This window comes from Anopheles marshallii, chromosome 3, assembly GCF_943734725.1.
Source record: "Anopheles marshallii chromosome 3, idAnoMarsDA_429_01, whole genome shotgun sequence".
Classification (NCBI taxonomy): Eukaryota; Metazoa; Arthropoda; class Insecta; order Diptera; family Culicidae; genus Anopheles; species Anopheles marshallii.
Window position 1 is genome coordinate 72,977,390 of NC_071327.1, and position 26,077 is coordinate 73,003,466.

General features: G+C 43.7%; 2 protein-coding genes across 2 annotated transcripts; one reads left to right on the top strand and one right to left on the bottom strand.

The window, feature by feature from the left end:
* Positions 1–20,278: 20,278 nt before the first annotated feature.
* On the bottom strand, positions 20,279–22,252 carry LOC128711197 (G2/mitotic-specific cyclin-B-like). Its single transcript, XM_053806063.1, has 6 exons — positions 22,226–22,252; positions 21,510–22,001; positions 21,244–21,429; positions 21,063–21,179; positions 20,656–20,982; positions 20,279–20,587 (listed from the first exon to the last, which is right to left on the bottom strand). The coding sequence occupies exons 1-6, from the start codon at positions 22,250–22,252 to the stop codon at positions 20,279–20,281; spliced, it is 1,458 nt and encodes a 485-aa protein (XP_053662038.1).
* A 1,171-nt stretch (positions 22,253–23,423) lies between these two features.
* LOC128713127 (G2/mitotic-specific cyclin-B-like) lies at positions 23,424–25,397 on the top strand. Its single transcript, XM_053807990.1, has 6 exons — positions 23,424–23,450; positions 23,675–24,166; positions 24,247–24,432; positions 24,497–24,613; positions 24,694–25,020; positions 25,089–25,397. The coding sequence occupies exons 1-6, from the start codon at positions 23,424–23,426 to the stop codon at positions 25,395–25,397; spliced, it is 1,458 nt and encodes a 485-aa protein (XP_053663965.1).
* Positions 25,398–26,077: the final 680 nt, after the last annotated feature.

A 26,077-nucleotide genomic window follows, 5' to 3' on the forward strand; every position in this document is an offset into this window, starting at 1 on the left:
TGCAATGTCTATACGTCGTACCCTGAACCCATTCGGTCGGTTCGACCGAGCGGAAGCAACAATGGAAATAAAGCACAGAAATGTAAGCCACAAATTGTGGATTCTACGAAATCGATTAACCAGACCTCCCCACAGATTGCTGGTGGCCGCGGGGACGGCAAATGGCACAGGGCGTTGGTGTTTCGCTTATGAATTCCACGCTTTTGGCATATTTATGAAAATTTAATAACTTTCGCCCTTGTTCGCGGGCGGCGGGGCAACCGGTGGGAGTGTGGGAACGTGTCGGGGGATGCACTTATAAGGAGTGTTTGAAGAAGACGCCTGCATAACGACATTCTCACTAGTAAAACGGCCCGTCGCAATTGGAACGCTTGGGTTCACATGCTCACAACACTTGGACACAACCACACTTAATACGCGTTGTCGATTGGTTTATGTATTGGCAGAAAGAAACACACCAAAAAAAAAACAAGAAACCACCGGCAGCAGCAAGAAGTAGCACCGAGGAGGGCCAAGAATCAAGGTAACATCATTAATTCTTTCTCACCTCATTTTAATATCATTTTCCTTTTCCGCACTTTGAATCGTAGGGCATGATGATCTCTATGCTGATCCGATACGATGGTATTGGTGCGGTGGTTATGGGAGTGCAACCGCGAACATGCATCAACTATTGCATTCGCCACCCAAAGGAAGAATGCAACCGCGGAAGGTATCTGGCAGGCGTCGTCCACTCGCATGGTCTAGCCGACGGTACTGGAACCGACCCGGTGGCTGTCCTATGGAAAGAAAAGGGCAGCAACAGCGTGCGAGAGCACCGACTTGAAAGATAATGCACAAAGGGGCACTTCTTACACCGCGTCGAGTGCCTCGCGTCGCTCGAGGGTCACGCTGACAAAAGGTGCGAGAAGAATCTTTCTTCACGTTTTCACAACACCGGAGCCCGGCCGAGGGCCACAGCCGACCAGACCACGGGTCTCCCGGTGAGGGAGCAGGAGAACAATTTTCGAGTGGATCACAAGGCGACGGTTTGCGAGCGAGAGGGGTCCGGGATTCACAAAACCGCAACGACGAACGTTCGGTTTTCGCTAGACTTATGGTCTGGCCTCCTGTGGTGCTCTTGTGCCACGGTACTGCTCTACAGCGTTTTCAACCGGTTTGCGGCCGGCTTCGGATGACTACCATCCAAAGCGAAGAGGCATCCAGAGGTCCTCGGTTTCACCCTCCCATTCCCATCTCCCTTCCCCCTTCCTCACTCTCTTGGGGAAGAGCAACCCGCCAGAAAGACAATGAAAATCTGTTTTATTATCAGATTAAAGGCAGATGAATTATGAATACAGAAAATACCTAATGAAGTTCATTATAATCGTACCGAGTCGACTGTGGCTTCACGTATGGCGACACGGAGAGAGCACAAACGAAACAAAACATTCACGAACACACACACACCCAAGACAAAATGCATCTTGCAGCTGAAATGCGATCGGGACCTGCATTTGGGGGGTGGTGGTGTATTGTGGTGGGTGAATGCGCGCAAAAATAATAAGTAACAATATAAAAGGGCTTGCGTTGCGAGCAAATGAGAAAAAAAAACACTGAAGGATGGTGTTGGGGGAAGCATGAGCATGTCCATGGTTTGCTTTATTTTTCCAGCATTAGAGATTTGGTAAGACAAGCGCACTATAGAACTCGGGACGAAGACAAAAAAAAGCTGTTCGGAGATCTTAACCCGCATACCCGGTGTGCTTCATAGAGGACAGTTCCTATTTAATGACTCAGTTTACATCCGATTCCTGTTTGTATCGATTTCGCCATTGAAGCACATCTTGTTCTTTCTTTCTTGATGTACTCTATTAGCGTGTAAAGCTGTAAAAGTAAGTGCTGCACACGGTTTGGAGACAGTCACCAAGCATTTGATTAGGTACCAAAGCGGTTTGTATGAAGAATTAGCACAACTTAGGCCAGATCTCTATTTTTTATTGTACTAATTTGAAGATAATGCCAATGCAATTTGTAATCTACATTCTACTTAGAAAATAAAGCATGATTGCAGGGTTTTTTTCTTTCTTTTTTTATCTTCCTTTTCTTTTTTTCGTTCCTTCGTTTTTTTTTTCAACGATTCGAGAAAGATCTAAATTTTTTTCCAATTTCTGGAACATTTGTAAGCTCAAATTGATTTTTCCTATTCTTACATATTATATTATAATGTACTGTGGAGATTCACGTAGCTCGAATCTTTCGTGTTTTGTATCCAGGAACAATTTCGTTTGTATGTAAAAATCATAATGTTTTATTCCTTATTGCTCCGTAATACACTCAGTATTTTAGACGATATTTATTTATTCATTATAATATTAACGGCTCTTAGCCGTATTATCAACCATATATTGCCTGCGGAGAGCACAAATTCCTCAAGGCATTTCCTCCTTGTCTTTTGCCTTATCCCGCGCATGCCCGATTGATTTTAGGCGATATATTGAATGAAAACATTAACAAAAATTAAAACAAATTTTTCGCGTTTATCTAGAAGGCTTATCTGTGAAGCCTTCAATATCAGGTACCGTGCTTGAGGACTACCTGTAGAAAGGTCTAGATCAACTAAGAACCATTCTAGATCAACTCAAACAAAATCCAGAAATGACCCTAACTTTGCAACTTGAGCTTGAAAACCCTGTAAAATGGATCAATGGAAGATTTTGATCCGAAAAACCCATAAAAGAATTGTTTTAAAACATTTGTACACTTCTTTTTATACTTATATTTTCAAACTTTACTATCTGCTAGATGAAATGAGATGAAATATTTAATTTAATCGCTTAGTTTTAAATTGAATACGATAAGTTTGTTGATGTAGTCAAGTCTTCATAACATAGAAATTGCTGCATTACTTCAAATAGAATAACAAAGAAACTATTAACTAACTTGCATCGGCAACCTATTTAGCGATCGATTTGCTTCCACTGTACCAGCCCAAAAACCAATGTACGAACTTAAAATTCCCACGAAAACTAATCGCATTCATTCCCGGCCCGCAGTGCGCTACCGCACATACATGGCCAAACGCAAAAATGTCCCCCCCAAACGAACACTCCACACTCAATCCAGACCATCAACGCCGGGGCACACCAAATGGCGATCGATCCAATCGCTCCAATGGTTCCAGCGTCAGCGCTTCCATTATTTAGTGGTTAAATTAAAACTGTCGATTGTTAACCGCCGCAACGTGGCCACCGCTCTTGGGTGAACCGTTTATAATTGTCAAGATTTGAATATTAACGAGTTGCCCCGTGCTCGGAGGCCCGAGACCTCATTCACCCCGGTGGTTGAACAGTGAAACCCCCTCCCCGTCCTCCCGCACATACAATTGGTTCTTCTCGCTTTGTTATGCTGATGATCAACACATGCATACCTAGGCAGCAACAAAACAAGCGCACACCCGCGAAAAAGCAATGCTCTTTTATGTGTGCCTCGCTTTTTTTTTTTGCTGCTGCCTCCGCACACACATTGTTGTCCCGATGCAGTACCGTGGCGGTGGACCGGGGGTTGCGCGATCGCCGATCTTGTGTGACCGACGGTGACGAACAATTATATTAATGGTCACTTTTAATTAAATTCATCCCGAATGACACCGTCACGGATGTGTGCGGTTGGCAGAATGTTGGCCTCCCTCCGTGTGTTACCATTTGGGTTGGGCCACAAGAAAGAACCCTCCCCCCCGGGGTGTCAGCGGAGACAGCGAGAGATGAAGAAATGATGATGGTTGACACGAAATTCTCGCATTCGTACGAAGAATAGCAATTATATTCATTTGCATTCCTGTGTCGCATCAAGAGGGACGGAAGCTTTATTTAATGCTCTACATATTGGTAGACGTCACACACATACAGCCACACAACAGACAGCCACTATTGTACACGGATACCACTTAGATATTGTTTCCCACTTAACAAGCATTACGCGTTGTTAGTGAAACATGGGAGAAACCTTTGATTTAATGTACGACGCTGCATGTTGGTGGGATGTTTTTTTTTGTTTGTTCCCCTGTCCCAAGAAACATTTAACAGCGATTAGAACCACTAGTGCAATTTATGTGCACACAAACACAAATGTCTTTTGGTTTTTTGTTAGTCGTTTGCCGGTAGGCGCATCTGGTGAACATGGCCGCAGCTTATTAACTTGCGTTGCGTTTTTGCTTGTTATGCATACGCACGTGTACACGGCCTACCCTCGCGTCCGTAGTCAACGCCGATGTCTACACGTGTAATCATCATCATCACACAAGCGTAAAATAATGCAACCAATTATGGTACATACAGCTTTGTGACGAGCACGGCGAGGAGTACGCTAGATTAACTCCGGTACAGTAGGCAGCTGAACGATTTGACAGACATGTATGATTTATTATGATTTATATGAAATAATTAGAAAAATGGGAGCAAGATTTTGTCTATGGTTGAACATTAGGGGAACTCTCCAAAAAACTCTGTTTGGGACGATATTAAAACATTTTGCCAAATTGGTCATTACATTTTAATTACTCAATATCATTTAAGCCATATTTGTTGTTCGCTTTTGAGCGCAAATGACAGTAAAAGTAAAGAAATTTTTCAAAAAAAAATTAATGCTTCACAAGTAATGCAACAACAACCTTTAGGCATTTCGAGTTCCAAAACCGCGGGAAAGCATTTTCCCTTCTGTATGTGACCTTAATTGACTGTTCACACCTCCCTATCCAACGTTTAACACTAAACCGACGGGGCCGAACGGCCGGGGACGCACAAACTGCAAACCGTTTATAATTGTGTCGTGGCTGTTCAAATGTTGAGCAACCAAGGCACAGTTGGTTGGTTTCCGCCGTGTTCGCGTCAGACATGAGGCGGACAAGATGAGGCATCATCAAAACATCAAATCTCAACCCGAAAGCTCACTACCCCCTCACTTACCACTGGCAACAGTGCTTCTAATGATATGATTGTAATTGCCATCAAATTAGCTCCCTTCCCATCCACCGTCCCCCTCAACCCTCCCCTTTCTCCCCCAATGCGTCCCAAAACTATTGTCCAAGGAAAAAAAAAACTTTCCAACCCCCGTCACCTTCTGGAGGAGCCGCCCGGACTGCCCGGAATGTCACCTTCAATTATGATTTATTATGAATTTTATTCGCCCTTTTTGCGTCCCTGCACTGACCAAAACGCCAATTCTGGAAAGCGCAACCACCGGAATTGGTCTGTGGCCCCACCCGTGTAACACTCATCCCCCCCCTTTTGGACTGGAACACCCCATTTCGGGTGCTGTTTTGTTATTGCAGTTGCTCCGGCGTACTGTTTCGTTTTTGTTTTCTTCATTTTTCATAGTTCGTTTCCAACTAAACAATGTAAGCTGATTATCAGCAATTATTTTCAGCACGAAAAATCATCGATGTAATTATTCTGTAATTTTCATTTAATTTGAATAGCTCAGCGTGTGGATGTGGGGGGGAGAAAAGGGAAAATAATGCTTAATTTAATAATAATGGCACAAGACACCGGTGTTTGCCGGTACGGAAATTAAATGCCCGAGCAATAGGAAAAATGTTTCTAAACACACACACACACGGAAATAAACGGACACCGACACGCATGGCCACGTATGGGAAGGCACCATTCTTTTCCTATTTGTCTGTTTTGGTTTTTTTTCTCCACTTTTGATTCACACTGCATTTTTCTCCTTTCTCCACCAATACACGACCAAACGCACAATCGGACCATATGTTTAAATGCCTTCATACCATGCTCTTCAATTAATTTAAGTGCTGGAAGAACACATTAGGAAGTACGGTGCAAATGAACAAACGATTGTAGAAAAAGCAAATTTGCCAGCACAGCGCATAGAAGCGAAGGTAGAAGAAGAGCTAAAATAAGATTAAACTGATTAGCGATTAAATTATAATATGTAGCATAATTTCACAAAGTTCATACGCATTTGTATATCGGTCAATGGACTGCAGTGCAATCGCTTTCCTTTCGAAATTGATGCGCTTACAGCGAATGTATTTCCCATCCCGATTAACCCGCATCGGACAGGCGCATCGAACAAAATCAGGCCAACAGGATAGCTGGACAGCAAAATTATGCGGCAAAGCTGTAAGTACGATGGCACGCACAAAACGGCATAAATGCGCTCAAATTATCTTCAATTAAATTCTAAACTAAATCAAAAGCAAAACCCACCACTCCACTCAGTGCTCGTGTTTCCGATCGTCTTCTTCGGTGCTGTCGAATGCGCGTTTAGGGTTTGCGTCCGTGCGCATCAAATGCGCATGAAAGCAACCACATTAACGAGACACACAGATTGACAATAATAATTGGCCCCGTTACCGCCGGTACGGACCGTTTGCCACGGGTAAGGGGTATTGAAAGAAAGGGCCACCGTCTTCGGCTTGGTGCGTTGCATCAGTTTTGCTGATTTTCGCTCCAGCAAATCCGTCCCGGGGCTCTGCTAACGGTTTACGGCGTGATCAAAATTGGTATCGTCATCGCTAAATGCGCAACAATGGTACAATTTATGATCGTTATACAGCGCAAAGCGCTATATGAGAGCTATGCAGTACACCCTGGCGGGATTATCCCCCGGGCGGTTGCTCCGGTTTTGTGGCATCTCACTAATTGCAGCATAATTTGCATATGAAACTGTATTTAAAGAAATTACTCGTACCTTAAAATTATTTACTGGGGAAAAAATGGAATACTTTCTTACTGTGCTTTAAATTTTCATTATCTGCATTCAAGAAGATTGCAGGTTCAGTGGCTTGAATTGTAATCGTGATCATGTGGCATATAGATTGCAATATTCATAGACATCAATTTCATTAATATCGGTCCGATTTCATAGAGACACAAACAAAAACATGTTTATAGGATCTAAATGCATTGACAAAACCTTCAAAATTGATTAATCGCAGAGATAAGCAAGTGCGTCTGAAAAAAGACAGCAATTAACCGTAACGCTGATAAGAGACGAACCCTATGTAAACGAAGCTGATCGCACACGAATAACCTAAAAATTAATGGATGGTGTGTAATTAGGCAACGATTTTGAATAGATCGATACCATTTTCCTAATTTAAATATTAAATTAATAGTTATAAATCAAAAGAACGCACAAGTGATAACAGACGAACCCTATTCAACCGAAGCCGATTAAGCACAAGTCACCAAAAAAAGAATGAATGGTTTCTGGTTTGGGAAAGTTGCTAAATACGTTGATAGAGCGTTTAAAATGGATAAATTCTAGGTAAATGCATGCGGGTTTGAAAGAAGACAGCAATTTCATTGTCTTGGCGATAAGACACGAACCCTATCCTTTTAAAGTCATTTACGCAAGAACTACAAAATAGCACTGTATTGGTCTTTTGCAGTATATAAAAAGCAATATCCTTTGGGATGATTTTAAAAGCGTTTAAAAAACATCACACGTAATTAACTACAATAAACCAAAAAAAAGTAATTTATTGTAATGGTGGTAAGCGACGAACCCTGTCCAACCAAAGTCGTTTCGGCACGAACCACCGCAACAAAGCAAATGATATTGTTAAAATGCTTCTGTCAAATAGAAAAAAAATTTTGCTTATTGTTCAAAGCCTTTATCAGTTATCAAAGCCTTTTTTTGTGTTTTTGCCAAAAATAATTGGTAAAGTAAAAATAGGCATTTAAAATTGAGGCGCGTCATTGTTCATCATGACAGCGCAAGAATCCACATTTCAGTCTAAGCCAAACACTGGTTGAGTGTAAAATATAAGAGAATAATGCACATTGGTAGTTTCGTATTATGCACAATGACTGCAATGTATTTCCGATTATCAAAAAAAAAAATAAACGAGGGTTTTAATCTTCAGGCGACATTTGAATGCTTCTGAGAACCATATTTGTGAATTAAATACTTCAACAGGTTAACAGGTTAAATATACTTAAACAACTTCAATACATGTTCTAATATATCCCCAAATATATGAACAAAACTCTCATATTTTGAATTAATGCAGAGAAAAGTAAGCTAAGGCATTCAAAGCACTGCGCAGTTACAAACATCTGATAGATTAACTGATCGACAAACCCCTCGTTCGAACCGTTACAATTGATAGCTACTCGAGACGATCTCCAATGAGTCACCACGATTGCCAACCCACTGGAACCGGGAATCGCACCCTGCTAGGATCACACACCACGATAAATCACGTACAATCGGCCACACGCTGCACAAAATCCTGCAATCGAAACGCATCGCCTGCCGAACGGAAAAGTTGTCTTTCCGCATTGATCGAACCAATCGAAAGAAAACCACCCATTAGGCGCAGTCTTCTCCTCCGCAAGAGTGTAAGCTCTCGTTAAGACCCACCGGGTGAAGATGCAGCATGTCATCGAACCAACGGTAAAGTACGTCCCGCACCAACAAAACCCCGATCATCGGTGAGTTTAAATTTCCTAATGTTTTACAAACGATCAAATGAAAATTCGACCGCTTCGAATCGAGCGATGGTTCAATTCGTTTGGATGTTGTTTTTAAAACGCTCCCCCGTCCCTGTTCCCTCGCACCACACGATCGATGTATGAAGATCGTTCTGTGTCGCCCCCCCACCCCCCCTTCCTGGCTCTTCGCCTTCTGCTTCACCCAAGACATCTTCATGTTTTACGCTTTGTCGTTTGTCCGAATCTCGTTCTAGATCGGCTAGCACCAAAGCACATCACACCAAAGCAAAGCAAACAATCCGCCGATCGTATGAATGGAAGCATTCTTGAGCCATGTTTTGAAGTTTGAAGATGGAAGCGAATGAGTGAAAATAACGAAAAACAAAAATCGCCCCAGCTCGATCGTCCACACCGGACATCGGACAATCGGTCGCGGAAGGAAGGAACGCTGTCCCGTGCACTAGCGGGAGGGGGAGAGCTTTTTCCCGGTTCACACCCAGCAGCATCCGAGGCAACCGATAAGCCTCCCACCCACCCACTGCGATCGCTAACGGGCATCCAAGGCTGGGTCGCTCGGATGGTTCGGCGTGTCTTCGTCATCGCGAACGACACCTCCCGCTTTCACCCGTTTGGCCATGCAACCGTCCGTTGTGCCATGTTGCTGTTGTGTATCTGCATAAATAATTTCAAACAATAAAAACACATATAACCGTGCGCGCACTGTGTGTGTGTGTGAGTCTGCCCGTGTCCGCCTAAGTAGAGGGCGAGCTCTGATTCGGGGCAAGTTTAACCGGCCAATCATGATCACGATCGGGAGATAATGATGATTCCAATATTTATTATTTTAAACGCACACATAAAATATGCACCGGGTCAACAAAGCCGCCACACGACACGAGCGCGCTCGGTCCGTTGCCTCGGTTTCGTTCCGTACAATTTTCTGTTCGCTTGTTTGTGGCTGGTTTTTGTTTCGTTTCGGGAATGAGTGGGAAATGCGATTCGAGCGGACATTGGAAAACATAAATACCCACGGAAAAGTTACAAAAAAATAACACACACACACACGTCCGACCGTCGCTTCAGAACGGTTTCAGCGTTGATACAGTTCTTGGTTTGCGTAGTGGGATAAAATGCAAAAAAAGGAAACAAAATATGCTCCAGCACATATTCGACACATTCGGCAGGACGGTGTACTTTCGGTGTACTCGCATCGTTGGTTGGCGGGAAACAAGAATATAAGCAAAAAATTAAGATAAAATATCACCAGCCCATGCGCATTGTCAATGGCTTACTTCAGGCTATCGTGCGTACGTACGGCAACGTGACATTCTAAGTTAGCCGTTGTGCCGGTCATTGGAAAATTGAGTGCGAATATTAAAGTACTCCAAGTATCCTTTTTTAAGAAAAAAGATTTTAGAATTTAATTTTCTTCAACTGTATACTATGGATTATATTCCCACAGTTAATTCTGTTTAACGAAAAATTATCCGGATGGGATTCCATACCGATCCTCAACATATAAAAAATAACTTCTTGAAGTTTAAGATTCCAGATGTATCTGGTAAGATCAAGTGGCAAAATAATTACAAATAATGGAAATATTATGAAAAGAAAACACTGCATTAGTTTATAGCAAAAAAACACAAATTCTCAATGATCCAATTCTAGGAATTTGAATTAAAAACGAGATTTTGTAAATCAGTTCCAAGAAATTCTTGAATACCTGAGAACCAATTTGCTTGAGTTAATTTCATGTATTCTTTACTTCATTAAAAACTAATTAGCAGATACAAAAGCTCACAATTCTAATAAACTATAGTTTAAAAATCGCGCTTTTAGTGATAAGTCTTCTCAAATTTTGTTTAATTATATTCCCATAATGTCATCAACTCGTCAATTAGGAGACATTTTTTGTATTGTCGTTAACACCTTTGCTTATCTTTTTAGTTTTGTTTCTGACGGATTTTGTCAAAACTTATTTGTTTTCTTTTTTAATATATTCTTCATATTCTCTTAAATGTGTATACCTTCACATAAAATATTTCCAATATTTTACTTAAGAAAATTCTTCTTCAAGTTTTTAAGTGTTTACCTCCTGTTCGACAAAGTGTCGGTAATTCGTTAGAAAATATGATATATTTCTTCACACAATTTTATCTGCCTCAAACATTATGCAGGCATCATAAAGGGTAGTAATATTTTTTTTTCGAAATCTGTTTGCCCTAAAACGACTTCTTAGGTTAAAAAAAGGAAATCAACCAGTGCACCTTCACCAGCGTCCTACAGTCACGATGGGGAGCGACCGCATACGAAACAATTGTGGCTGCAAAAATGCAGGCGCGAGAGATCAATTAAACACCAAACAAAGCCCACTGGGGCGCGCGCATCATGATCGTATCGCGCTAGTCCGCCCGGCGAGATGAGTCCCGCCACAGGGAGACACTGCACCGCGCATCGGCCTGATGGCGCGCCGCAATCATAAACCAACCGGAGCTTAAGACCAACAAAACAAAGGCGCGTTAAAATTGCGCGCTTTTCAGCGGTACGCAGCAACAGCAAAGATCCACGCCGATGCAACCAGCAACAAAAACAAGGGCGGGAAGCGTGCGCCGCAAAGATGTCCTCGCCGTGCTACATCATTTTTCCGTTTGGTTAGCGGTTTTGGCAGAGGCCTTCCTCCCCCCGAAACAAAGGGGCCACATTTCCCAGCCCGCCGGACCGCTTCCCCGTACCGTAGCGAAGAAAAGGACGTAACGTTTCGACAGGTAACGATCTCGGGGGCTGTCCATTAGCCACCAAATGATCCCCACCCCGGGTTTTGTCGGGCTGGATCGGATCTCGTTTCCTCCTCTATTCCATTCGCATTTCATATTGTGTGCGTTGTTTTTTTTTTCGCTCTGCTATTCTTTTCCGCACCCTTATGCTCACCGGATCGCCACACTTTTGCGTGCGCAACTGAGCACATAACGAGCTCGGTCCTTCAACGAAAAAAAACCCCAACTCCCTCTCGACACGTCACACACATCGAAGGGCGGATGATATCGTTTCGTATCGCATCTGCAATAGGTCAACAGCTTCAATGGTCCAATATAAGGATGGAAAAAAGGGGGCCGGGAGTGATGATCGCTTTTTTACAGCATCGAAATGATATAATTAATTCACGCGTACACATTCGCGCCCGTTCCCGTGCGCGATCACCCCGGCTTTGCTGCGCTACTGAAGGGTGGAGCCCGTCGAGAGAAGCCGACTGTTGAAATGAAGTACCGCGCCGGAAAGGAACTTGCCCCGATTGTAGTAGGGCAGGCCGGCCAGGTACGGCCAGGCCGTCTCGCGCACCACAAAGCAACAAACGCTTGGGTGAGATTTCCCCGTACCGTGTCCAGGATCAAAGATCAGTCTTACGGTGCACCACAAGACGACAGTAAACGGTAACGCAAAGCGTAAGAAACAAAAAATGGACCACATCTTAAGCCCCTCCGGTAAGACGAGGATCGGGAAGATCATATGCCTGGGGCAAAGTGGCCAGCTCCGCTTTACCTTTACCGGTGTCCCTTTCTTTTTTTCTTCGCTTCTTTTTCACCCTTCGACCGGCCTTTCGACTCGTACCTACGTTCGCCCCCGGTGCAAGCGCGTCATTTACTTGGGCGTCATATTTTATGTTTGAATTTCATTTATGCGCTCCGCGAGCCTGCGGTCGCCGATCACCGACTTTTGCCCCTTGCGAGCAACCAAAAAAAAAGGGCTTTTCGTTTTTAATTGTCAAACGTCTTCTCACGGGGAGCACGGCGATTGCCACATGTGATCATTCCCGCAGCAAGACAGGCGGGGAAAAAAGGCAGCATGGCCGGCACAAAGCAAGAGCCCAAGTACCACCGAGACGGTTTCGGTGTTCTCGGTGTAATTGACGTGGCTTAAATCATGTGCTTTATAATTCTCACCTCCACAAAACCCTTTACCGGGCGGGTGATGTGGCCTTTCTCATTGGAAACTCGGCTAAGTAATGCACCGGCCGGGAACCCGGACCGGCAAGCAAAAACCAAGAAACGGCCATCCGGTGGTAAAGCTCGTTTGCATTTTTAATTCATATTTGGAATGTTAATTTGTTTCGCGCACACTTAAGGTACGTTTCCCGGTGCAAGCGCTGTCCGCAGTCGCGAAGGCACGGTCAGGCGACGAGTATAATGCTTCCCGGGCCCATCTCATAGCTTGATCTCATTCGCACTCCTTCCCGGTTTGGGTCCGGGGTCTTGTTTTTTTATATTTGCTGTTGACGCGGACGCGGTTTCCATGCCCGTCGAAACATGACCGACGACCGAATGCATCACCCCCGGAGGCGAACACTGAGCGGTGCAAACTCATTATTGGTTTCCCCCTCCCCGGCTCCCCGATCGTATAAGCATTATTATTTATTGAAAATTGTTTTGCTTGCCTCAAAATATATAATTACCAAGCGAGCGCGAGAAAAACCCCGTGCAACGGCTCTAAGCCCCCGGAAGGTTGGGTATCAAAAACACTGACGGCACGGAAGATGGACCACTGGTACAGCGGTATGTGGTCGATGGATTGGTGCAAACCCTTCATCGAAAGTGCACTTCGAGCTGCAGACCACATAATCACAAACTGCACAATAAAGCACACACACAACACCCTGGGCATTTTGAGGGGTTGAGGGGGGAGCGTTGGCAGGAAATATCGATCGATGCTAGCTGGAGCATTCTTTGTGTATCTTTGCGTGTGTGTGTGCTTTTTTTTTGTTTTGTTTTGTTTTGTACACATTTATTGCTGCTTTGCAGCTGACTCCAGTGATTGAAGATCAAACAGCCGGAGCGCAAGAAGGCTATTGAACGGGCCACGGATCCGGTGTAATGTGTGACGACCTGCTCGATGGATCATCGAGTTCATGCCGAGTCATGCACGCTGCCTTTAGCTGCACCGAGCTGCCCAAGCAGTGCCCACAATTAATAGACTTCTATGCAAAATTTGCCCTGCTGCAGCAGATGCAGCCAACGGGATTTGCGCACCGCGCTAGGCTTTGTCCGGCCGGGTGCAATGTTAAGAATGATTTTGTATCGCGCCTTCAAGCGTGATGCGCTACGCGATCTTTATTGCGCGGGAACTGGTTTACAAATGCGACGGTGAGTGCCATAAAACGACGGTTGGTACAACGTACACAAGGCAAGATCGTTATGCGCAGGATATCTTAAGGAATTTGCTCACTTGTTTGAACTGAATTTGATCCACCACACAATGCGCTCGTTGCGTGTCAAGCGTTACATCGCAATACGCTTCGGCCAACCGTGCCATGGTGCAAAAGTAATGGATGCAACTTAATAATTCGCTAATTGATGAATTTATGGTGAGTTATTAAATCGAGTCGACGAAATACGTTATAATAGCGGACCGCTCTAATCCAGGAAAGATCCGCTTATATCGAATCCTGGTGCAATATCGTTTATACTTTAAAGTTACAGAGTCGACTTCTTTCTCTGCTCTTTATTTATTCAGCAAATCCGTCAACTTTATGAAAGAAAAATCAAAAACTACCATCAAATGTTTTAATAGAAAAAGGTCGGCAATTTAAAAAAAAAACATCTTTTTGCCTAGATTTCGTGCTACAAACTAATTCAGCTGACAAATGTCCAAAAACCGCATATGTCCGACTCCGCGTATTAGAGAACTGCCGTGTATATCGAGAACTGCCTGTACAACACTATACCGCCGGCAATTGGATTGTGGGTGACACTGTGTCTTTGACGACTCATGCCGTAAAATAATTATAAATTTAGTGAGATGGAAACATTCATTTCCTCTGTAAAATATTCAGTACAATATCCTCTTCCTCATCAACATGTTACAGTACATTGTTACCATCGCGTTCTTTACCTCCAAGAATAATGTTTACCATATTGTTCTTTTATTTCGGAGTTTCAACGTACTCTAGGTCTTGTTCTAGTTCCAGTAAAGAAGATATGATTCGATTATCGACCTTCCGCATAATAGACCGAGAGCCCAGGCACGAGATAATGGGATTCATTCCAATTAAAACATCAACGCCTTAGACTGATTGAAGATTGAAACTGGCCCCAAAATGAGACGAAAGATACAATTAGAATGCAACGAGAGAGGAAAAAAGGAAGCTGTATAATGAGTCGATCATAAGAAAAATAACCGGTACATAACCAAAAAAAAAACATACACAAAACACACTTCTTCCAACACCAACGACCGCCCAAAAACCTGTTGGAAGGAAAACCCCGCCAGTGAGGAAACTATGTAGCACACGGAAAAAAAAAATCAAGAAGCATACAAAAATAATAATTACTAATAATTATCCTTTTCGGAGGTACAAATTTAATTGAGATGTTTTCGTTTCGTGCATTTCGGGGCCCTATCGCCAGTCAGTGAGCCGAAATTTCAACACCGTCCAAGACGGACGAGGCACCGCCGTTAAATGGCGAGAGAAAGAGAGAAAAGGTGAGATAAAAAAAAGGAGCCCTATATGTGTGGGCAACTGTATGACCATAAAGTGTCTATTAAAGCCCCAAACGGCAGACGGGATGGAGCAAAAAAAAAGCCCCCACAACGATCTCAGCTCATCAGACAGCAGCAACGCAGCAAGGGAGTAGATAATTACTTTCCATGTTCAAAACAAATTATTAAAATGATTAGAAGGCCCAGGCACGCTCATTTGGCGCATTAGTATTCTTTGCCGTCGTCGTTAACGTTGCATTTCGATCGCAATTCGGTGGGAGGGGGGGGGAGGGGGGAGGTGGAGGGAGTTTTGCTGAATTTCGGTCTGAGATCTCTCAGCCTCTCATCCGCGCCCAAGCACGATCGATATGCAGATTTAGGCGCGTCGGCAGGAAAGATACTTGGTGTCGCACCATTTTTCCACACCGTTTCCATCGCGGCTCTCTCTCTCTCTCCTTCTCTTATTGCTTATTTTTGTGTTCAGGTTTTGATGAGCTATTAAAGCATTTTCCAACCCACGATTAGTGTTAGACCGGGCCCGTCGTTTTTTTTTTTGTGGATGATTAGTTTTACGAATCGTGCTTTGTAGCATCGCTGCTGGCCGAGGTTGGGGAAGGCTGTAGCAGCATGATCAATTTCCCACCCTCCGAAGAACACGCTTTCCCCACCCCGCGTACGCTTTCTCATTGACAATAATTACGCGTTTCGGGTGGAGAATTAACGAGAAGATGATGAACAAATACACACCCCTACCAGACCACCGCCCAAAAACCGAAACACACACTGGCCGCATACGTACATACACATAATTACAATTACCTTCTTTTTTCGCCTGTTGTTGGTCGATGTTGTTTGCTTCTTCGTCTTCAGAACGTCGAAAATATCCCAAATTAACGATGTACATCCGCTCCGTGCCTTCGAGGGTTCTGCCTTTCCCTTTGCGGACCAAACAGCGTCCCCGGGGGTAGATCTTGATGACGGCAACTTTTAATTCCAGCTTACCGCTACAACACGGGCGCGTACGAAATTCGCACATCCGATCGGCACGATCGATTAATAAGTGTGAGCCTGCGCGCTCACACACCAACCGGCTGGCACAATGTTGGGGCCATGTTCGTCCAAACGCACACGTTAACTTTTGGATAATTCCTTGAGTGGTGCCTCGAGCACTTTCCACCGGCATGGGGAAAATGCACTCGGATGCACTTTTAATTTCATCGCGGACACTTGGTTGGAACACACTTGCTACAGTTTCCGCGGAACGGAATCGGGGTGATGATAGTGCCCTTCCCGGGCGAAAAGAACTTTAAATTGTACTCTCTAAACACTAAGCGCAGCATGTGATTGCTGCGAATTTTCTTTTAAAACTAAAGCGAAACACACCATTACCGCTTTTCCTCGTTTCACACATTGCTTTTACGTGCTAAAAGGACGATAAGGGGATAGCGATAATAGCGAACGATGTGAAGTATGTGGTTGTAGTTTTCCGTCTTCTTTTCCGCACACAATAACGCACACGTCCGGCGCGGATGATCCTCAGCTCCACGCGGGTTCCCCCCGTTGGGACCATGGCCAGTGGTCCCAACGGGGCCACGCCACCGCACCACGATGGGCGCGAGTCCCGCTGTTAGCAGCACACTCCACGCACGCCGGCGGTTTGTTTACGAATAAACGAACCGAGCCCGGCCGAACCGGACGAACCCCAGCTTCGGAGGCCGAACACGGCACGCAGCAGCGTTTGCACCACTACCATCGCAACGTGTTTTGGCTAACGAACGCACACGGGTAGCGTCACGTGTGCGGCCGGTACGCAAGCACTGCAAGAAATAAATATTTAAATTCATTGCTTTAATCGTTTGCTTTTAGCTTTTGCGAGCTAGCTATTTACAATTATGATGTTAACACCGTTTACTTCTTTATTTGACATGCTAAATGAAAAAATTGCTTTAAATATGATGACTGTAAGGAATAAGTTATAATGTTATAACTTAAATTAGGTAAAAGCATGGTAAAAGATTTTCGTTTCTTTTCCAAAAAACTTTTAAGAAACAATGTTTATGCTTTTAATACGTAATACAATTTGTACTTTTCAGCAATACAATTCAAAATGAAGCATAAATTAAGGGCCAAAGCGATTGTAAACATTTGTGAACTTTTGCAGGTGTGTTTTATAGAATTCGAACAGTGGCTTTTTATGTTTTTCATCCTTTACTGCTTTTTCCGCTCACAGGATCTCCCTATTCCGAGTTTCAGTTCAGTTCAGTTCAGTCAGTTTTAACATAACTTTGTCTAGTATTAAGTTATATAAATTGTTAAATCCTAAAGGCACCCAATAAGTCAGCAATGAAATCGTTTCTACTTCATCTCTTTCTAGCCTATAATCGATGGTATCCTTACATTGAATTGCACTTTCCTCAACTATTGTTAGTACTGATTAGTGGATTAACAGCTCATTTTATCGTTGAGTCCCGTTCTCATCTTACCCGTTGCTGAATCCTTGTTTCTTTATTAATAACCGGTCCTACCTTGTGAGTAATTGGAGTCACCAGGCTTCTTCAATAGAAAATTCATATTTCTATCACATCATTTGTGGTTCCTGTCATTTGCAAGCACTAAAAACAAGATAAAATGATAAAATGCTAAATTCTCTCAAGCATAACGGAAGTAAAAAGTTATCACAACTATTGTCAAGCTAGTAACTATGAGTAATGTGCAGACATGATTATGATTTCATGGGAACAGTGCCCATAACTTCATATGTATCGTCCCATACATAATGATTCGGACGGTTAAGACAAATATCATTCGTGTCCTCGTAATCATTTCAAACGAAAGGCCTGCACTGCTTCCAAAACAAAGGGAAGAGAAAGAAGGAAAAACAAACCCCTCCAGAACGATTCCTATCATTATCGTTCGCCGTCGCAACGAGCAGACATTTTCATCAACACAATCAAGTGAAATTAACGACAAACGGCCCCGTACGGCACATGTTGAAATCGTTCATTTTCAATGAATAACATCCCGTAAAGTAAGCGCGCGACCGCCATCAACCGCACACCAATGGTCGTCCTCATCGGATAATCACATTGGACGAGATTTACTTTTATCTCGCTTCGGACCCATGCCACGCCGTACATACATCCGCAAACCGATCACCCCGATTGACCACCACCACACCCGGCCGGTCGGTTCGGGTCCACCGAAATAGTGTTCCCGTTAGCCGAGCGTATCATTCATTTCAGCATCAGTGACAATGAAATCAAAACCCAACCCGGGCGGGTAAGTAAAGCGCTCCCAGCACAAAACCACCGGGGCTCATTCCACCGACTAGCGCTGCTCCCATTCGGCTGCTCTGCTGGGTCCCTTTGCAGCCGGCCATTGAAAACGGTGGACGGCCACCACTCGATGGTTGTTACTGTTAATATATATGAAAACTGTCACCCATTATGGTCATTATTTCATTTAAAAATGTAGATCTAATTATGTGCTGATGTGGTGACCGCGTGTGCGTGTGTATGGGAGCGACAAGTTACACTTAGGGGCCCGGTCACTTTGTCACTACCAGCAGAAAACGGGGAAGACAACGTCTCGAACCAGCACCAGCATCCGCACCAAACAAATCGGAGTGCTGCCGGTGGAACATTCTTCTTATCATTGAAATCGAAACGATTTCCAACCCAGGCGGGGGCAGGCGGCTGCACCGCGCAACGGATAAACCCCTGCGAATGAGATGAGTGTGAATTAAGCCATAATAAAATGACGTCTTTGATAAGTAAATAAATCTTTCTCCATTAGGTAGGTAGCGCGCGATCATTCTCCGTTCGTTTCGTTCCCGTTGTCACCGCCAAGACGAGCGTGTGGCAGTCATTGCGATCGCATGATTTTTTTTGAGCGAATGATCACCGTAACGAGTATGGAATAGAGAATATTACTGTGATGTTGTTTACTGCGCCTCCTGCTAGTTTTTACTACGCGATACTTTCAAGCACAGCTCAAAAGAATTAAAAATTAATTCAATACATCCGGTCATTAGATGACACAGATCAGTGTCACCGCGCGAACAATGGAGGGGGATCTAAAGCGAACGATGTATTCACTACTTCCGGATGCTTCATTGAACGAATTAATACTCTTCCAGTGCTTAGGGTGCGAGGTGGTACTTAGCTGAGAGAGAAAAAAGTTGCATTCAAACAAACGTGAGTAATGCAGAGCACCACTTGCCGACGTCCAAAAGTTATCCGCTTTGGGGTCAAAAGTCAGCATGGATGGACAGTTACATTAACGTTGAGATATACGTTAGAATGTTGGATGCCAACTACTACCGTACTAAACTACGAAGAAACTTACGAGATGTAAGATGTTGAGAAGGATTTTTGATGCTGTATGTGTATAGAACAATCGAAAGGTCATTGTATTAGGAGCTTATACTTATTCTTCTTTATCGGCGCAACTAGCTCAAGAGCTTTATGCTTGCCATTTCTGGCTTTCTTTGACTTTATTTACCCGTAGATGGATAGCCAGTTCTGCGTACGAAGGATTGGTCCGGATGGAATTTTGGATCGGTCTTGTCATGTGACGAACGGCGCCGCTACCAACACACCACCGGACCACCCCAAGGTACTTCTACTTTCTATACTAGTGGCCTACGCACGTTATAAGAATTACACCCAACCCGGGGTAAAATTTTCAGCAACAAAAAGGTAACGAAAACCGATGCCATTATTTCATTAACGTCAACTGCCTAACTAACCATACTAAGCAAAAGCAAAATGAAAGCATGTGGGATTTTTCGTTTGGGTTCCTCGTTAGATAATTAAGGATAATTTCTGTATAGGAGTTTTAGCACTATATTCAAACCAAATCGGAGAAGTTACTAACCTTTTTTAGGTCGGCGTTTGATGCTGGTGATGGCAGCGCCGTATTTCAACCGACAGGGACCGGCTCAAATTGCCATGTGGGCTATTGCCCCCGTTGTAATATCTTGCTACAGGTAAATAAAGTCCAGGGAAGTTAGAAGAAATGACAAGCCAAGATCTCCATAACTTACGATGCAAACACCGAAGAAGAAATACATAATTATGAAAACTGCACGTTATATACCAAATGTTTGCATTCGCTATCTTATATTCAGTCAACTTTATTTTGAACACTATTGTACAATATTTGCGCTCCACATCAGTCGATCAGCACATCAAACTCACAATTTGCTCAGCCGCATTAGAATTTTAATTGTATCATAATCAAAATAATGATTACTCATTCATTGGAGCTCATATTTAATAGATCGTTTAACACACAAATAAAAAAAAGACATGGTTAAAAAAGACAAAACACAAAATTACGCTAGTAAAAAGCAAAGCAGCTCATAACACTAGCTTACCCTCCGCTAAAATATCGATATCTACTCCTTTCAGCTTTGGATGAGTAGAGATGTTTTGGAACTTTGACGAAGAATACTTGAGCCAGGGTGACTTCAGCTTCTTTTCCATCATTTTGGGAACGGACTTGATCACGTTCGCTAACCGCTGTACGATCGGCGACAAGCTCTTAACGCTGTAATGTGTGTAGTGTTCCAGCGTTTTAGTCCAGATTAATCCATTCGATCCACTTCCTCCATCCATGGTTGTTAATGGAAACAGATACAACGATATGTACAGTGCTGCAGCCGCAATCTGCAATGATACGGACAGTTTATCGTACCTTAGAAACGAATATTCCTCATTCCCGGTACAATGCTTACCTCCGATGGTTTGTAATGCGCGGTGCTGTAATCAACGCTGGCAAGCTCTATTAGATACTTTGCCAGAACGTGATTCACATCCGACGCTTTGGCCGCCTTCGAAAACCGGCGCAGGAAGTGCGTTGGAAGAGGTTTGCCCAGATTGAAATCCAATGCGTTCACGATCTCCTTCTCCATTTCCAGAATCTGATACTTTTGGTACGTATCGTCGGTGATAAACACGAAGTCGTGAATCTCTGGCGGAAACAGTTCCTCGTATTTGGATGCAATAAACATCGCCGTCACGCCCACCAGCTGCAACTTCTTCTTCGGAACTGTTTTCACCTTCTGCAAAGGCATACAGAAACGTAACAAATTAGTTTGATCGCAAGAAATTAATCGCATCACTGGTGGAGGCCATAACGCACCTGTAAGTAACGATCGATAAGAGACACCGTCATGTGGTAAGTGTCGATGTCCAACTTGAACTGATGATGAACTTCGTTGATCCAGTCGATCAGAATCGTACGCATCTTGTGTGAGATCTGATTGAAAGAGCGAACAACAGTTAGTACGATACGGTCGGAATTACATCCCAGTTCTACTTACTTCCTTATGACCCTCAAGGAAATTCTCGCGCAAAGCATAACCGCTTCTGCTCTCCAGTTGGTTCAAATACTTGTATATATCGTTCACGTACTCCGACACCAACATCGGATTCCAGCCATCATTCACATCGATGTTTTCGATGCTTTCCAACAGCTTCTGGGAATGGGTGTCTAGCCTTTCGGTTTTCTGTACAAGTTTCTAAAAACGGTTTATTACTCATATGTCTCCCATGTCTCCTTCACGCAGAGTCAGCATCTGGTACGTACCTGGGTGGTCGGGATGATTTCATTTTCGTCCGATGATGATGCGCTGCTACTGGGTGCGCTTTTTTGTTGTACTTTACGATTTTGTTTCGCCAATGTCCGCAGGGACAGCTGACTGTCTTCACGCTTTAACGCTACGTGCTTAATTTCGTTACCTTTGTTCAATTGCACATGTACTTTCACAGGCTCCCCGTTACTGGCAGCTTTCGGTTCTGTCGTCGATTTTATAGATTCTGATCGTGTGATGGGTTTCTTCGGAACGACAACTGCGGTTGTACCATCGGCCTTCCGCCAACGAGTGTCTACGCGAGGCTTGATATTCTTCAGCGTCGGGTTAGCGTTCTTCAAGACAGCTCCCTTTTCGCCCACTTTGCCCACCAAGTCCTGGGATGCGTTGCGTAGCACTTTGTTTCCAAGCTCTCCCAAAACGGGCCGCCTCGTTGCGGCCACGATTTTCTTCATTCCTCCTTCGTGCAGGTTTCCCGCTACGTGATTCTACACAACAAAAACGCACGGGTTATTACAGGGTGCAGAACGACCACTTTCGACAAGGCATCATCCTATGGGGACCTGATGCACGGAGTGCAAAATGGTTCCGACGGCCATCGGTGTTGCAAGTGCTGCCTGTATCCCTTACCAAAGCCAACCCATTTGACCCGAAGTCAATGGCGTCATCGAGTCCGTGAGCCATTATGCGACCAGTAGCAAATCGATCTTACCTCATCAATTCTCATTATGCGGGACATTTTCGACGGTTATCGGGTTATTTCCTCGGTGTAGAAAACGGCAAAAGCTAGCACAAACAATACAGCACAAAAAGGCGCTACAAATATACACAGCTGTTCCACACGCCAACGGTACGCCGAGCTGCAACAATCGGCCGGTGACAGTAAAACCGTTTGAATTCGTACGAACTCTCGGAGACGTTGAGCGCTAATGGGCGAAAAGGCCTCTTGGTATACCACACACACAGTTGAAATGATGTCTACACAAGAATGCGTTTTCTATGCGTTCTTTGATGACAGCTTCCAGGGGTGCTGCACTCTGTTCCACACAAATGGAGAATAGTTTTTTTCGTAAAAGAAAGCGAATACCGTTGCAACATGTGAATACATAAAAACTGAGATTTCTGTAGCTGAAAGTGAAGATCACATTGAAAACTATAACTTGTGCTATATTTTCCCACATCCAAACGTGTAAAATGGGTACATAGACGTACAGTGGGAGATACGAACTTGGAGTTTTTACAGTTTGACAGAACCGAACCATCCTAGGGAATCCGTTCAACGTGAAGTAAAAATGTGTAACGCAGTTTTATAATCGGATCGAATAATTGATGTAGGGAAAAAAATTTGTAGAATAACAGAATAACAGAACTAGAATACGGACACAATATCTGAAAGGTAAAAAACATCTATTTTTGTTCTTTCACACTCTTGGCAATGGATCTTCGAGTTACGAAAAATCTATGTTCGGGACTACAACATGAAAAGTGAGGGAAAAAAACTCATTCAGTAAAAATAAGTCATGTACAATAATTTTTTTTATGTTTTTGCAGTTTAAAGCAGTGGATGGTCTTTTTGAAAAAAAAATGCTATGCTCCAGTGTGTGTGGAACAGGGTGCAGCACCCCTGGAAGCTGTCATCAAAGAACGCATAGAAAACGCATTCTTGTGTAGACATCGTTTCAACTGTGTGTGTGGTATACCAAGAGGCCTTTTCGCCCATTAGCGCTCAACGTCTCCGAGAGTTCGTACGAATTCAAACGGTTTTACTGTCACCGGCCGATTGTTGCAGCTCGGCGTACCGTTGGCGTGTGGAACAGCTGTGTATATTTGTAGCGCCTTTTTGTGCTGTATTGTTTGTGCTAGCTTTTGCCGTTTTCTACACCGAGGAAATAACCCGATAACCGTCGAAAATGTCCCGCATAATGAGAATTGATGAGGTAAGATCGATTTGCTACTGGTCGCATAATGGCTCACGGACTCGATGACGCCATTGACTTCGGGTCAAATGGGTTGGCTTTGGTAAGGGATACAGGCAGCACTTGCAACACCGATGGCCGTCGGAACCATTTTGCACTCCGTGCATCAGGTCCCCATAGGATGATGCCTTGTCGAAAGTGGTCGTTCTGCACCCTGTAATAACCCGTGCGTTTTTGTTGTGTAGAATCACGTAGCGGGAAACCTGCACGAAGGAGGAATGAAGAAAATCGTGGCCGCAACGAGGCGGCCCGTTTTGGGAGAGCTTGGAAACAAAGTGCTACGCAACGCATCCCAGGACTTGGTGGGCAAAGTGGGCGAAAAGGGAGCTGTCTTGAAGAACGCTAACCCGACGCTGAAGAATATCAAGCCTCGCGTAGACACTCGTTGGCGGAAGGCCGATGGTACAACCGCAGTTGTCGTTCCGAAGAAACCCATCACACGATCAGAATCTATAAAATCGACGACAGAACCGAAAGCTGCCAGTAACGGGGAGCCTGTGAAAGTACATGTGCAATTGAACAAAGGTAACGAAATTAAGCACGTAGCGTTAAAGCGTGAAGACAGTCAGCTGTCCCTGCGGACATTGGCGAAGCAAAATCGTAAAGTACAACAAAAAAGCGCACCCAGTAGCAGCGCATCATCATCGGACGAAAATGAAATCATCCCGACCACCCAGGTACGTACGAGATGCTGACTCTGCGTGAAGGAGACATGGGAGACATATGAGTAATAAACCGTTTTTAGAAACTTGTACAGAAAACCGAAAGGCTAGACACCCATTCCCAGAAGCTGTTGGAAAGCATCGAAAACATCGATGTGAATGATGGCTGGAATCCGATGTTGGTGTCGGAGTACGTGAACGATATTTACAAGTATTTGAACCAACTGGAGAGCAGAAGCGGCTATGCTTTGCGCGAGAATTTCCTTGAGGGTCATAAGGAAGTAAGTAGAACTGGGATGTAATTCCGACCGTATCGTACTAACTGTTGTTCGCTCTTTCAATCAGATCTCACACAAGATGCGTACGATTCTGATCGACTGGATCAACGAAGTTCATCATCAGTTCAAGTTGGACATCGACACTTACCACATGACGGTGTCTCTTATCGATCGTTACTTACAGGTGCGTTATGGCCTCCACCAGTGATGCGATTAATTTCTTGCGATCAAACTAATTTGTTACGTTTCTGTATGCCTTTGCAGAAGGTGAAAACAGTTCCGAAGAAGAAGTTGCAGCTGGTGGGCGTGACGGCGATGTTTATTGCATCCAAATACGAGGAACTGTTTCCGCCAGAGATTCACGACTTCGTGTTTATCACCGACGATACGTACCAAAAGTATCAGATTCTGGAAATGGAGAAGGAGATCGTGAACGCATTGGATTTCAATCTGGGCAAACCTCTTCCAACGCACTTCCTGCGCCGGTTTTCGAAGGCGGCCAAAGCGTCGGATGTGAATCACGTTCTGGCAAAGTATCTAATAGAGCTTGCCAGCGTTGATTACAGCACCGCGCATTACAAACCATCGGAGGTAAGCATTGTACCGGGAATGAGGAATATTCGTTTCTAAGGTACGATAAACTGATCGTATCATTGCAGATTGCGGCTGCAGCACTGTACATATCGTTGTATCTGTTTCCATTAACAACTATGGATGGAGGAAGTGGATCGAATGGATTAATCTGGACTAAAACGCTGGAACACTACACACATTACAGCGTTAAGAGCTTGACGCCGATCGTACAGCGGTTAGCGAACGTGATCAAGTCCGTTCCCAAAATGATGGAAAAGAAGCTGAAGTCACCCTGGCTGAAGTATTCGTCTTCCAAATTTCAGTGCATTTCGACGCATCCTAAACTTAAAGGAGCAGAAATTAATGGTTTGGTTGAAAAAGAGCTACCTTTTTAGTAGTTGTAGAATCATGCTTGTGAGAATCTTTGACTAACAGTGCTTGTCACTTTGAATGATACTAGTTATTTTTAAATGTTTTTTTTTTATATTGGAAACGGAAGACATTTCTGCAGGTCAAGACTAAAACGATAATATAAGTGTACGAAATGTAACATTTTTAATCACTCAGTAATGTATTTGTATTGCGTGTATTTAACATTATACAGAACAAATGATGGGTTTAATCGTTTTTATTTTATTTTTATACATGATTTACGAATTGCGGAATAGAAAATATAACAGTCGTTTTAAATAATCCAGATTAATTGATATTCAGGGTCTTTGACTCGTTCTGGTTCAGTGTCAAATCTAGCGTTGGATGAATCGGACTCAGATTCATGAATTATCCATGATTCATGAGCTCCAAGGAGTTTGCACTGATTTAAATGAATTTTAACTGATTACTGAATGTTTACTGTATTACAATTGTAACAGTTTTAAATTATACAATTGCCTTTGATTTGATGCTAAACCCATTAAGAAGTAAAGGAACAGGGAAGATTCGGAAACATTAAAAGCTAAATTCTTTCATCTTTCACTATTCCTTCTTTGCGTATTGAGCCAAAACCTAACCTCCACTTTCATTTCTTCGCATAAAGAGTAAATAGGGGGGAAATATTTTGCAGTGAGGGACGCCT

Coding starts and splice junctions, on each gene's coding strand:
- LOC128711197 (XM_053806063.1), bottom strand. CDS start 22,252: ATGTCCCGCATAATGAGAATTGATGAG. Junction 21,430..21,509: donor AAATCATCCCGACCACCCAG/GTACGTACCAGA, acceptor AAACTTGTACAG/AAAACCGAAAGGCTAGACAC. Junction 20,588..20,655: donor CGCATTACAAACCATCGGAG/GTAAGCATTGTA, acceptor GTATCATTGCAG/ATTGCGGCTGCAGCACTGTA.
- LOC128713127 (XM_053807990.1), top strand. CDS start 23,424: ATGTCCCGCATAATGAGAATTGATGAG. Junction 23,451..23,674: donor GCATAATGAGAATTGATGAG/GTAAGATCGATT, acceptor TTTGTTGTGTAG/AATCACGTAGCGGGAAACCT. Junction 24,167..24,246: donor AAATCATCCCGACCACCCAG/GTACGTACGAGA, acceptor AAACTTGTACAG/AAAACCGAAAGGCTAGACAC.